The sequence below is a fragment of the Lepisosteus oculatus genome, chromosome 14, assembly GCF_040954835.1.
Source record: "Lepisosteus oculatus isolate fLepOcu1 chromosome 14, fLepOcu1.hap2, whole genome shotgun sequence".
Classification (NCBI taxonomy): Eukaryota; Metazoa; Chordata; class Actinopteri; order Semionotiformes; family Lepisosteidae; genus Lepisosteus; species Lepisosteus oculatus.
The window spans coordinates 17,051,848-17,067,029 of record NC_090709.1 but is presented as its reverse complement, the minus strand read 5'-3'; the positions used below and the strand labels follow the sequence as shown (position 1 = coordinate 17,067,029).

The 15,182-nt window shown below is 39.3% G+C and overlaps 1 protein-coding gene across 2 annotated transcripts in view; it reads left to right on the top strand.

The window, feature by feature from the left end:
• LOC138242792 (zinc finger protein 271-like) overlaps positions 1-14,118 on the top strand; it is a 781,993-nt gene extending 767,875 nt beyond the window's left edge. The window contains exons 1-2 of one of the 2 annotated variants that reach the window (XM_069198342.1): positions 7,833-8,439; positions 11,672-14,118. In XM_069198342.1, the coding sequence (XP_069054443.1) occupies positions 8,052-8,439; positions 11,672-13,332 (2,049 nt within the window). In that variant the 5' untranslated portion in view covers positions 7,833-8,051 and the 3' untranslated portion in view covers positions 13,333-14,118. Of the gene's footprint in view, positions 1-7,832; positions 8,440-11,671 lie in introns of those variants that run through there. The other variant, XM_069198343.1, reaches the window with a different exon arrangement.
• Positions 14,119-15,182: the final 1,064 nt, after the last annotated feature.

Genomic DNA, 15,182 nt, shown 5'->3' with positions numbered 1-15,182 from the left:
GGAAAAATACACACCGGTATTCCATTTCTCCCTAAACATTTCAAGCATCGAAATATTTAACTAGCATGTGAAATAGCGTGTGAAAAAGTGGTAGTTTTAAGCTTTTCTGCTAATATAATATGGAATCGCGTATCTAAAGAATTTAATAACGATATGATTATATTCGTGTACTGCGACAGGGCTGTGTAGGGCTGTTTCGCCTCTCTCTTCATGCGACTGTACCAGGAAGAGGATTTCTTTCTATTTGAAACGTGTATTTTAAAAGTTTAAGAAGTAAAAACCTTACAGCGTACATAGATTTCTAAACTGATCAGGATCGTTATCTTTGTCTTATGCATAATAATGTTCACCGCTCTGTCCAGCAAATTAATAATAAACTTTATTTTATATAGCGTTTTAAACGAATAAGTAATTAGATTGCTCATAAACCTAATCACTTGCTTTTTCTTTTTATACCAACCAAAAACATAGATAACGACCACAATACAAATATATCAAACCATTATACTCTCGCAAATTCCTCCAATTATCATAATCCCACCCCTTATGCAAAACCAAACCCTCCTCCCATCCCAGTTTATCCTCTTTATCATAAACAAAATACACATCAATTTTCAAAATAAGGCAGTACTGCTTACTGGGTTTTTGAGGGGTGGGGGAGGTGTCTTTCGCTGGAAATCTCGCCTGCTTCTACTTTACGAGTACAACCCCCTCTCTGCAGGAGTGCTGGCTGTGACGAATTAAACCGGTTTCACAGGTATTTTCAAATTAGGAAGTACAGTGTTAACTGGTAGCTGGGCTCCTCAATGAAATCGCTTTAACATGCTAATGCGTTGGTGTAACAGTCCGGGAGTGGCAAGCTTCTAATGTCAACTCGACTCGATTGGAAGACAATGAACGTATTTTAGCCCTAAATGAATTAATAGCAAACATGGTTTACATAAAATACATTTTTCCAAGAAAGTTTATAATAATGTGATCTATAGTTGAAATCTTAGCCTAAATATAAAGGAAAAGCATTTTCAGAGAGCAATCACGCTGTGTTTATGTAGAAAAAGCGATTAGGTTTATGAGCAATCTAATTACCTATTCGCCTAAAACGCTATATAAAATAAAGTTTATTTAGAGATGAATGATCAGTGTCGCAGTTTAAATAATTTTCGTAGGAGGGCCTGGACAGATTCCAAGTGCATTTTTGCAATTTACGTTGTAATACAGTTTAGAATACAGTTAGTCTAAGCTTTATCAGCTTTATTTATGGGTTGCAATTTAGAAAAAGTAAAAAACCGCACTCAAAATGCAATTTAGAGCTTTCTGGCAAGGGGAGACACCCAAATTATAATGTAACATGCCACTGTTTGTGCATGAACAAAGTTATACTGCAATTTTCCTTAGATACGTGATTAAAAAAAATAAATTTTTTGAATCCCCGGCGGAACACACTCCATAAGAATCAGCGCTTTTATACAGTATATCGCCTTTAAACACATATATTTAAACACGTGTTTACGATTTAAATCAAAACGCGATTCAAATCAATATAAATGTTTATTTTGTAACGCATAGGTGACTATTCATTGTTATTAAAAAGACTTAAATTCGATCATGTTGTGATATTTAGAAATATAAATTTGTTTGGTGCGAGTGAGGTTTTATTTAATCTCTGACCAAGGGAAACGTTTCATTTTTTCAAAGAAATGTTTGTTAAAATATAAAGTCATACTGTAGTTCCATGGGATTCAATCACAGACCATGTGACATGGGAGTCAGGAAACTAACACACAGCGCCACCAGATTTGATAACGCTATAAAAACGCTATAAAATAATGTGACTAGGCACAGAACAAGTTTACAGCACAGTACAATAATAAATGCTGACCATGACTTTAGAAGCATAAATTACCTTACACTCAATTTAAACACAAGCTGTCTTTAGCCCTCTAAGCTGGTTCATACAGAAATGTAGAGATCCAGGCTCAGAACACACAGCTTCATTAGCGAATACATATGCAGGACAACTAGAGAAGACGTTTTACAGAGGATGGATTTTTAGAAACATCCCATCAGTGACATCACTGAAGTCAACTCCTATTGTAGGTAACTGTCGTGTGGATAGTTTCACAAGAATCAGACAAAGGTTTAAGCATCGCTTGTTCTAGATAAAACTGCAAAAAAAAACAACAACCCATAATACCGCTAGCAAAATAATAGTATCCGGAATTTCCGCAAGGTGGAGCTAATAAAGCTCAACCTCTCATGTTTGAGCTGTAGCCATCAAAGTCTTTAACAAAGATATTACTAATAGTATTAATAATGAATGACCTTGGACAAGCTGTAAACTCAAAGTATTGCCCTGGTCCACATTCCTTTTTTCATTGACCGTCTTTGTAAAAGTAACACCACAGCATTTCACAATCTCGCATTTGTTACCAATCATGCAAAGTACAGTAATTTTTGAGAATCGATTCACCATGCCTTTCACATGCTCATAAAAGAGATTGATTTAGGAACATAAACATATTACGTATGCAAACTGTACTGTATACAGTAGGTATATGTATATTTAATGTCTTAACTGTGCCCATTTAAGTATTGAATATCTATATGGAATTTTACCACTGAAGGGAAATCTTAGTACCTGAGCATAAAAAGAATAGGAGCATACTGTAACGCGTGTGAAGGCCATAAACGATATTAATTTTGGAACTTAAACATACAGTATATGGCTGGTCTCAGTACTTTAAAGAAAAATGAAAATCTGATCATGTTTCTCTATAACAATAATAAAAAACATTATTTTACATATCACCTTTATGTGATATCAACTTAAGGACAGCACATACAAGGGTTAATTGCACAATGGACCGCGCAAAGAAATTTAAAATAGTCTTCTTTAGGTGTGAGGGCAGGAGTGGATCGCAGAAGGCATAATCAGCAAATTAGGAAACAAAGAACAGGACAGGTGAGACGTTTATCCAGAGAGCGAGTGATCAGAAAAAGGAACAGCTGTTACGCCCAGGTTTTACGCTCTCTCTCTGCTGAATGAATAAAAGCATTTTATTAAAAACGTGTTTGCGTTTGTCTGGGTATTTACTTTGTAATCTTTGGTTTACATCTACTGTATTGCTTTGAGATGCCACTTTTAAAGGTGATATGTAAAATAAAGTTTTTTATTATTGTTATAGAGAAACATGATCAGATTTTCTCTGGTTCAGAAAAAAGATGATTAAAATCTGTAATCTTTCCACTTGTATGTCATCGGAAAATACAAGAAGTTTCTGCTTTGTGTAAGGATGGTATCAAAAAGTAATCTAAGTGGTGAGAAAGCTGTGCTCCTCAAAGCACTTTACAGGATAAAAACAATGACAACAATAGTGTTAGGCTGGGCAAACGATTTTTTAATAGAAATACAAAATGAGATATAATGATGTGTTCCGGCTACATTAACGAGTACAACCCCCCTCTCTGCGGGAGTGCTGGCTGTGATGAATTAAAACCGGTTTCACAGGCATTTTCAAAGTAGAAGGGAGCGAGATTTCCAGTGAAAGACACCTCCTCCCTCCAAAACAAAGGAAGTACAGTACTTACTAGTTAAGAAAGCTAGGCTCCTCAATGAAATCGCTTTAACGTGCTAATGCGTTGGTGTAACAGTCCGGGCGTGGCAAGCTACTAATATCAAGTCGACTCGATTGGAAGACAATGAACATATTCTAGCCCTAAATGAATTAATAGCAAACATGGTTTATGTAAAAGACATTTTTTTCCAAGAAAGTTTATAATAATACGATCTGTAGTTGAAATCTGAGCCTAAATAAAAAGAAAAGGCATTTTCAGAGAACAATTACACTGTGTTTATGTAGAAAAAGTGATTAGGTTTATGAGCAATCTAATTACTTATTCATTTAAAACGCTATATAAAATAAAGTTTATTATTAATTTGCTGGACAGAGCGGTGAACATTATTATGGATAAGACAAAGATAATGATCCTGATCAGTTTAGAAATCTGTGTACGCTTTAAGGTTTTTACTTCTTAAACTTTTAAAATACACGTTTCGAATAGAAAGAAATCATCTTCCTGGTACAGTATGTATAGCAAACCGGCACGTCTTTTTTCTCCAATCAGAGGGGTTATACGCTCGGTTAAAAGCGAAGGAGATTGTCTGTTATAGTTGACATAAAAACAAGGGTTCGCTGGCATTATATCCTAGAAGACACAGACCGGCGCCAGGCCGGGAGAATGCCGGCCAGCGTAAAAGAAAATGCCTGATGAACTAGGGATTGGACAGTTTCCAAGTGCTTGTACAATCGATGGAAATCTTCAAATAAATGTGCAAAAGAAATAAACAAAATAATAATTTATTTCTTTATCATATTGGCTAGCTAATGTCCTCTCTTTGCTAGTTAGTGGCTATGTTTCTGCGTTGGGTAGCGACGGGTGACTGTTCTCAGGCGGAAGATGTAAAAAGCTTAATTTTCGTGTTAAATCATTTTTTTAAATTAAAATTCATTCTATACAGCAATCGCATATTTGGGTACCGTTTCATAAAACTTTCATACTTAAAATGTTTAGGGAGAAATGGAAGACTGGTGTGTATTTTTTCTTTAAACTACCAAGACCAGCCATACACAGTACAGTTTACGTACATACAGTAATGTTTATGTTCCTAAATGAATATCGTTTATGACCTTCAGATGCATTATGCTCCTCTTCTTTTTATGCTCAGCTACTAAAATTTCCCTTTAGTGGTAAAATTCCATATAAATATTCAAAACTAAGCGGATTAAAATGTGCACAGTAAAGACATTAAATGATTAAATCTTTTCACTACCAACCAATGCACCACGAGTGCCCCTGTCGGTCATTTTGGCCAGCCAATCACTTGTGGGTAGATTACCGTACCGCGGGTCTGTACCGCGCATTTTTAATGGATGCATCTGTACATATGAGTACAAAATTGCCTACAAACCGGGCAAAGACCACAGCAATGCAGATTTACTTAGTAGACTTCCAGTTCTACAGAAAAAGGTGAGGACGAAGAGTTACAAGGCTAAGATCTAATGTTGGACATGATGTTGGACCAGTAAACATGGCACAAATCAACGTCACACTGTCACAAGTGCATGAATACATCTAACGAGGATGGCCTCGTGTAACAGGTCCCCAACTCACACTGTACTACTCACGACGACTGGCTCTGAGTGTACATGATGCATGTATTCTGTGGGGAGCGAGATTAGTCATCCCTCCGCAGGGACAGTCTTTTAAAAATGTTACATCAGTCGCATCCAGGGATGTCTAAGATGAAAGGCTTAGCCCGTTCTTACTTGTGGTGGCCACGGATGGATCAAGATATAGAGAGAGAAGTTAATAGATGTAGCAAATGTCAGCAAAATAGGAAAGTGCCACCGAACACACCATTACACCCCTGAGAATGGCCTGAACAGTCATGGTCTCAGATTCATGTGGACTACGCAGGATTATTCCTTGGACATATGTTTCTTGTGATCATCGATGCCCATTCAAAGTGGATGGACGTCTACCCCATGAAGACTTCCACCTCACAGGCAACGATCGAAAAGCTGAGATGAAGCTTCAGTACCCATGGATTACCGCAGATGTTGTGTCAGACAATGGCACATGTTTCACATCATTCAGAGTTTACTACATTCATGAAGCAAAATGGAATCCACCATGTAACATCTACACCCTTCCATCCTTCTTCTAATGGGTTGGCAGAACGAACTGTCCAGACCTTCAAGGAGGGGATGAGAAAAATGCAAGGAGATAGTATGGAGACAAGAGTTTCGAGGTTCTTGTTCAGTTACCGTATCACGCCTCAAGTAACAACAGGATTATCACCTGCAGAAATGCTGATGTCCAGAAGACTAAGATCTGCATTTGATTTACTCAAACCAGACCTTAAGACTAAAATAGAATGGAAGCAAATATAACAAAGATTGAATCATGACAAAACAGCTAAAAAGAGAAGTTTCTCACCAGGAGATCCTGTGTTCGTGCAAAACTTTGCTGAAATGGTTTGGGGCCAAAATGGATACCTGCTTCCATAGAGATGTGCTCAGGCCCTGTGTCATATACAATGATTCTAGGAAATGGACAGAAAATGTGGTGACATGTTGATCAAATAAGAAAATGTTATTTAGATCCCAGTCCATCACCGGATAGATCCTCAGAGCGAGATAGAGAATGCCAAGAAGAGCTGGAGCCTCTTCCAGAAGAACTCGTTGGGTCTCAGGAGAGTTCTGATACAGAATGTGGTCCTGCTGGGGCACCGCAGGAACCAGAGAAGGCATTCCCAGAGAGTGGAGACTTACCGGCTGCACTGAATGAGATGTTCTCCCACCTCCTTGAAAGACTATGTTACATTGGAGTGAGATTGTGTTCCGGAAAGGGCAAGAATGTGTTCTGATCTCACGAAGTCAGGCAGTCTACCCTGAACTTCCTAGACTATGGAATTTGCCGTTGTGTAAAAAAAAAATCTGCTATTCCATACTCTGAACATTTATTGAGAAACAAGAGTTGTTAGCTTTAGAAGGAGGGAGCGTAGTAAAGTGATATATATATATAAATTAATGTAAAAGTAATATTGGAATTACAAGTAATAGTTCATCAGATGGCTTTACACCATTTTCCTAAGTTGTAACCTGGCTGTTATAGTTCTGGCGCCAGTTGAAAGTTGAAGTTGAAGAGAACTAGTGTGAGAACTAGTGTGAGAGTAAGATGTCGGATCGGTAGTGTAATGTTCTCTACAACCAAACTTTACTTTAATATATAGTTCATTGTTCCACACCCACCTCTGTGTCATTCTTTGCTTCATGTGAAGATACAAAAATGTGAACTCTTACTCTTCAGATGGAAAGAGATTGCATTTGGAATTGCATGTAATTAGATGGTAATAAGAATATGCTCAGTAGAAGGGGTGTAATTTTTTGTCTGTTAATCATAAAACATAATCAGCAATTATGGACCACAATTTTTATATGCCGAGGTTGTGAATATTATGATACCTCTGAAGTCACATTAAAACTTCCTGTAAAATAAAAAACACAGAAATACAAGAGGGCATTGAACTGTGTCCAGGATACTCTAAGGTAACAAATCCTGCCCCAGAAAGTGCCCCTTCTCCCTTTTGAGCTACTGCCCACCAAAAGGTCTCTGCGCGTCTCTGGGAGATATCAAGAAGCTAAGCTTGTGCTATGCTTCAGTGGCGGGTGTAGAAGACATGCTGCTGTACACAGAGAGCACATTGAGCTCCTTGGACATGAAAACTGCCAGATGGTTAAAACTTCTCTCAGTGAACAGGATATCCTGTGTCCGAAATCCTGAGGTGCCTTTCTTCCTCTCTTGTCATACAGAATTTATCATTAAGGACAATCACATATGGCTTGATTTTGTTAAATGCAAGTATTTATTTCCTTTCTGGAACAACTTGTTTTTTGAGGAATTCATACAATTTGCAAAATATGAAATACAAATCTTGCTTAACGGTGCAGAAGAAATACTGCCAGCTAGCAAGAAAAGGACTTTTTATTTTTCTTTAACCAAAAACCTGCATAGGGAGATGTAGAACAAAAATCCACTTGAGACGTTTTCTCAAAAGGAGGGGAGGAGGGTTGTGGAAGGGCAAAAAAATGAATCTGTTTCGTTACGAAAGGCGCATGTCGCAGGTGATTCACTCCTCTTCACTAGGTGGCGATAGGAGGTGCAGTGAAGTTTATATCCGGCTGAAGAAACTCCTCTTTCTCAGCTCCGCTTCTCGGTTGTCTTGAAGCCGCGGCCGCGCTAACGAATGACGTCATCATACTGCGCGACACTGCGTGTATTTCACCCACGTGTGGGTGAGTGAATCATTTTCTTTAGATAATTTGTTAAATGACTTCAGGTTCTGAATACGTAACGTCTCGTCGGCTGTGTTTATGCTTGAACAGAGCACAGCTCTGACAACAGAGTCTGTGAAGAGTAAAAATAAAGAAGCTGTTCTGTTTAAACTTCGAAAGTCAGCCTTTGTTTCTGACCGACTCTGAAGAAGGATGGCGGAGTGCTTGTTAAATCTGCAAACCCAGCTTGACTCTTTCATGCAGGTTTTGCTCAAATCGATCGTGTATGAAGTTTCAGAAGTTTTCCGAAACAGGATTTCTGACTCTGAGGACGAGTTTCAAGACAAACTCCTCAGCGTCTCCCAGATCCTGGTGAGACGGGCCGTGTTTAAAATCACACAGTGTGTGGAGGACAGTGTCGGGAGTGAAATGGCGCAGCTGAAGAAGGAAAACGAGAGCCTGAAGTGGAGACTGCAGCTGTGGGAGAAGGAGACGGGAACAAGAGGAGATCAGGGACAGACAGATCGTGTTGGACACACGCTTCCCTTTGAAGTCACTGCAGAAATAAAAGAAGAAATGGACACGGAACTGCAGCTCTCAGGTCAGTGTGGTGACTTGTATGAAGTCAGAGTGTGTGTGTGTTAAAAACCAGTGTCTATAACTAACTCACTGGTGAGATTTTTTAAATAACAAACTTTATTTTAAAGAAAACATCTCACAATAGTGAACATTCTCATTATCAGTACGCATTCTAACAAAGTATCAAACTGCCATCAAATAAACTTTCCGAAAGAGGTGAGAATATAGTGGAGAGATGCAGAGTGACGTGGGAAAGACGTGTGATGTAGCAACGGGATTCTTTACTGGAAACTGAACTGTTTTGTCCGGTTACGGTGCTGAAAACACCTCGTTCACATTCAACAATTGTTCCACTGAATCAATTTGTAATCCAACGTCATTAGAAAACAACATGTATAAATATTGTTTTCACGTTGTATCGGTCTAGATTTTATATGTATACTAATGATTGTGTAAATAAAAAAAATTTTGATTGGTTTAGATTTTACCGTCCTCCAGGGTCTGTGTCTGTATTAACTCCTCTGGAATATTAATTCAGTGTGTCTGTATTAACCCCTCTCTCTCTCTAAGTGCATTGTTTATGTACTGCACTGTCCAGTCAGTGTGTCTGTATTAACTCCTGTCTCTTTCAGTGCTGTGTTAATTTACTGTAGTGTCCAGTCAGTGTCTGTATTAACTCCTCTCTCTCAGTGCAGTTTTAATGTACTGTTATGCCCAATCAGTGTCTGTATTTACCCCTCTGTCTTAGTGTAGTGTTAATGTACTGTAGTGTGCAAGCAGTTTGTCTGTTAACCCACCTCTCTCTCTCAGTGCATTGTTAATGTGCTGTAGTGTCCAGTCAGTGTCTGTATTAACCCCTCTCTTTCAGTATAGTGTTAATGCATGGTAGTGTCCAGTCAGTCTGTCTGTATTCACCCCTCTCTCTCAGTGCAGTGTTCATGTGCTGTAGTGTTCAGTCAGCATGTCTCTATTAACCCCTCTCTCTTAGTGCAGTGTTAATTTGCTGTAGTGTCCACTCAGCCTGTCTGTATTAACCTCTCTTTCGGTGCAGTGTTAATGTACTGTAGTGTCCAGAAAGTGTCTGTATTAACCTCTCACTTAGTGCAGTGTTAATGTGCTGTAGTGTCCAGTCAGTGTGTCTGTATTAACCCCCCTCTCTCTGAGCATTGTTAATGTACTGTCATTTCAGGTTTGTCCGTGTCTGTAGAAATGCCTCTTTCTCAGTGCAGTGTTAAAGTACTGTAGTGTCCAGGTAGTCTGTCTGTATTCACCCCTCTCTCTCAGTGCAGTGTTAATATTCTGGAGTGTCCAGTCAATGTGTCTGTATTAACCCGTCTCTCATTGCAGTGTTTGTGTGCTGTAGTGTCCAGGTAGTCTGTCTGTATCCACCCCTCTCTCTCAGTGCAGTGTTAATATACTGGAGTGTCCAGTCAGCATGTCTGTATTAACCCCTTTCAGTGCAGTGCTAATATGCTGCAGTGTCCAGTCAGTATGTATCTATTAACACCTCTCTCTCAGTGTAGTTTTAATGTACTGTAGTGTGCAGTCAATTTGTCTGTTAACCCACCTCTATCTCTCAGTGCATTGTTAATGTGCGTGTTCATGTGCTGTAGTGTTCAGTCAGCATGTCTCTATTAACCCCTCTTTCTTAGTGCAGTGTTAATTTGCTGTAGTGTCCACTAAGCCTGCCTGTATTAACCTCTCTTTCGGTGCAGTGTTAATGTACTGTAGTGTCCAGAAAGTGTCTGTATTAACCTCTCACTTAGTGCAGTGTTAATGTGCTGTAGTGTCCAGTCAGTGTCTGTATTAACCTCTCTCTCTCAGTATAGTGTTAATGCACTGTAGTGTCCAGTTAGTCAGTTTGTCTGTATTAACCCCTTTCTCTGATTGCATTGTTAATGTTCTGTAGTGTCCAGTCAGTCTGTTTGTATTCACCCCTCTCTCTCAGTGCAGTGTTGATGTACTGTTATGTCCAGTGTCTGTATTTACCCCCCTCTGTCAATGCAGTGTTAATATGCTTTTATTTCCAGTTTGTCAGTGTCTGTATAAAGCCCTCTCTCTCACTGTAGTGTTACTATAGTGTCCAGTCAATGTGTCTGTATTAACCCCTCTCTCTCTCTCAGTGCACTGTTAATGTAAATGTAATGTGATTGTGATATTATTACAGTAGACTTACTTTTTACATGGTAGTTAGGTTTCTGACAAAGCTAAATCAGAACACCCCCTTATACCCACATATTCCGCTATGTGTAAACAACCCAAATTGATTGTGAGTGTACTTGTATGCATGTGTGTAGTTTAAAGCTTTTTAGATCACATGGCCTCAGCTATCACTACTATGCTGATGATACTCAAATATACATCCATACCAAACCTGACGCTAATGTGTCTGTCTCTATTCTATTTAGTTGCATCTCCCATATAAAATCTTGGATGACTCAAAATGTCCTTCATCTTAACTATGACAAGACTGAAGTCATGCTTATTGGCACCACCCATCAACTTTGTAAAACCAATGCTGTAACTCTATCTGTAGATAATCTTATACTTGAGCTTCAGTCTATATTGAAAAACTTAGGGATGATATTTGACGTTTGACCCATATGTGCAGCAAAAATATTGCTCCACTACGCCCTATGTTATCACTAACTGTGGCTGAAAAGTGTTGTCTAATCTTGAATCGACTACTGTAATGCTCTACTCTCTCCACATTGATCAAACTTCAGTATGTCTAAAATTCGGCAGCCAGAATCCTGACCAGGTCTAGAAGAAGTGTTCACATTACTCCTATCCTGGAGTCCTTGCACTGGCTTCCTGTCAAGTTGCATGTCTCAGTACCTGTCTGGTTTATCACCCTACTCCCCACGTCACAACCTTCGCTCTTCTAATTGTGTTCTCCTATCTGTCCCCCAGTCTGTCTACAATCAATGTGTGACATGGCCTTCTCCTGTTATGCCCCCAAGCTCTGGAACTCTCTCCCCAAGGATATCACAGAGTCACCTTCTCTAAACTCCTTCAAATCCAGACTCAAAACCTTCTTCTTTAGAAGACCCTTCATTGAACTGTTCTTTACCCCTCTGCTCCTACTGTATTTAGTACCGCCATCTACTGTCTCCTCTAACTATGTGTTCTCATCGTGCTTATTTTGTGTTGGCATTCTGTAAAATGCTTTCAGAAGCCACCTTTAAAGGCACTATATAAAATAAAGTTTTTTATTATTATTATAAAGATTTTGTCTTGTTCTGTGTTTACAGGCTCAGAGGCCCGTGCTCTCTCTGAGGCTGGGGAAAGGGCTCCTCTTGAACAGAAGCACAGTGCGGAGGAGTGGGGCTCCAGTCTGATGCAGGAGACAGCGCTCACTGCTCCAGAAGGGAAAAAGACTCTCAGTGAGCAGCACACAGAGAGCAGACAGATTGTTGAGGTTCTGGACTCTGTGCCCATGATGCAGATGAAGTCTGAGAGTGAGACACCTGGACTCTTAGTATGTGATGATTTTACAGAGAAGATGAATAATCTGGACACAAACAATACTACACAAGGTTGTAATGAACTGGGCTGTATCTCTGTACAAGAGCACAAAGAAGAACTGGGTGAGTTTAATCTTACAGAGCAGGACATGGGTCCCCAGTTGATTGACCCTGCAGAGCAGCAGACTGATGTCCCTGGTGAAGAGAACAGTACTGAGATACAGCACCGAGAGGAGAGTCAGTACAGGGAGGAGCAACAGCAGCTCCTACAGGGCTTGATAATTAGGCCTTGTTCTGTTCAAGTGGAGAGACTGTCATTGCAGAGTCTCAAACAACCATATGATCCCTTAGTATCTGATGACTTTACACACAGGTTTAATAATCTGGTTACTGAGAAACTTGTTGAAAGTTTTAATGAACTGGAGAGTATGTCTGTTCTTGAGCAGAGAGAGGAACAACTGAATGAACTGGACGGTTTTAGTTTCAGAGAGCTGGAGAAGGAGCCCCAGATGATTCACACTGCTGAGCAGCACACTGAAGGTCACGGTGGAGAAAACACAGCTCAGTTTCAGCACACAGAGCAAGGCCATTCCATGGAGCATTTGCAGAATAAGAGACCCCAGCACTATCAGAGGATGAGGAAGAATCACTCAAGGCCTTGCTCAGATGGAGTGGACAAACTGCCATTATGGCACAGGGAGAAGCAGCGTTTCTGTCAGTCTAGAATTTCACAACCCTACCAGCACCTTCACACAGGAGAGAGACCGTTCAGCTGCAGTCAGTGTGGGAAGAGTTTTAGTCACTTGCACCACTTAAAACGACATCAGCACATTCACACAGGAGAGAGACCATTCAGCTGCAGTCAGTGTGGGAAGAGTTTTAGTCATTCAAGTAGCTTAATAGCCCACCAGCACATTCACACAGGAGAGAGACCATTCAGCTGCAGTCAGTGTGGGAAAAGTTTTATTCGGTCAGGTGACTTAAAAACCCACCAGCGCATTCACACAGGAGAGAGACCATTCAGCTGCAGTCAGTGTGGGAAAAGTTTTAGTTGGTCAGGTGACTTAAAAAGGCACCAGCGCATTCACACAGGAGAGAGACCATTCAGCTGCTGTCAGTGTGGGAAGAGTTTTATTCGGTCAGGTGACTTAAAAACCCACCAGCGCATTCACACAGGAGAGAGACCATTCAGCTGCAGTCAGTGTGGGAAGAGTTTTAGTTACTTGCATCTCTTAAAACGACATCAGCACATTCACACAGGAGAGAGACCATTCAGCTGCAGTCAGTGTGGAAAGAGTTTTAGAGAATCACATGATTTAAAAAGGCACCAGCACATTCACAGAGGAGAGAAACCAGTCAGGTGCAGTCAGTGTGGGAGGAGATTTAGTCGGTCAGGTGACTTAAAATCCCATCGGCGCATCCACACAGGAGAGAGACCGTTCAGCTGAAGTCAGCGAGGGAATAGTTTTAGTCAGATAAGCCACTTGCAATCACACCAGCACATTCACATAGGAGAGTAACCATTCAGCTGCAGTTAGAATGTTTTTTCCAGTCAGGTGACTTAAAAACACCAATCTAGTCACCAGGTCAGTTATCAGTCAACTAAAATGTCTTTCAGTTCAAGTAGGCATGTGACATCCGAAGAAGGCTCCACAGCCGAAACGTTTATTTTCTTCTCTTTTCAGCATGGAACAAACCTTTACTTGTTCCTAAAATATCTATTAGTCACAGTCACTTTGTACTCACCCACTTTTGAGTTCGTCTGGTCAATTAAATTATGACTATACTATTATTTACGGTTGACTCAAATAGAAATAGCTCTTGTCACAGAGTTTAATTTATGTGTATAATAAAATGTTTTTAGTTTTATTCAATTTTAAAATGAATTAGGTCTAAACTGAATAAATTTCATTGTCAATTGAATTTAATTCCTTATAGTCTTGGAATGTTAATTTTAGTCTTGTTTAATTTTACAATTAAGACTGTTCTCATTGGATAGGCTTGTAATTGTGTAATAGCTTTCAACTTACCATGTTATACACAGAATGTGTATAAAACAGATTAAGATCCTTAACTGTCACTCTTAAGGAAAAAAAAAGTCACACATCTGATTAAATTCTACAAACAAAAGCTCAAAGTCTTTGTTGCACAATCTAAAGTGTATTTTCCCCAGAGAGGATATATATCAAATACAATAAATATTTATACAATAAAGGGTAAATAATAAAGAACAAGATATTGTATGAATCTCTTTTAATAAGAAAATTTATTTTGGCACCATTAGTAATAATTCCATAATAGTAATTCCATATTTTTATGTTCTTTTTTCAATGCAAACTATTTTTTAAACAAGACAAGCAACATATACAGTGCCTTCAGAAAGTATTCATGCCCCATTGTTTATAATGTTAAAATGAAATTAAATATAGTTCTGAAGTCATCTATTAAATAAAAATGGAAAATTACTTAATTGATAAGTATTCACTCCCTTTGTTTTAACAACCTAATTTGGGTCTATTATCTTGAGGTCAAACTAAATAATGTTAACAAGGTACACCTGTGTTCCTTTCAAATTCACTGGTGTTCACTTGCTCGATAAATTGCACAATAAATATCACTAACTGTAAGGTCTCACAACTAAAACAGCAGATCAGATCAGTCCTTCTGTCATGAGGACCAAGGAGCTGCCTGTGGAGCTTTGAGATAAAGTTGTTAGGAGGAGAAAAGCTGGAGAAGGTTATAAAAAGATTGGCAAAGCTTTGAACCTTCCTAAGAGCCCCGTGAAGTCCATTGTAACTGAAGTGGGACGTATATATCTCACTTATCCAGCATCACAGTATCACCACTTAAGCACACTGTGAGAGGTGTTGATGGGGTCTGTTAATCAAGCCTCAAACAAAAGTTAAACTAAGATGCCATAAAGCTGACCTGCTTTAGCAGCCCCAGTGGCTTAATGCTACATAATAAAAGACAGGAACAACACCCACAAACAGGATAAACCAGACCAATGTCTGCTGCATATCAAAGGACAGAACCTAGAGCAAGACAGAGTAGGACAGAGTAGTACAAGAAGTAATTACAAATTAAGTAATTATCAAATAACAGGACAAGCACTCAGATTGTGAAACTTTCTTTTGATTGTATATATAAGAGCTTGGAAACCCTTGCAGTTTGTCTGTTCTGTGGAGCAGACCCGGTGTGCATTTGTTGGACTTATTGAGCTCAATAAAACTGAATCTGTACAAGACTGTGTCCTGCTTCTCTGATGAAGAATTTCTCACAACAGTTGGCATAGTCG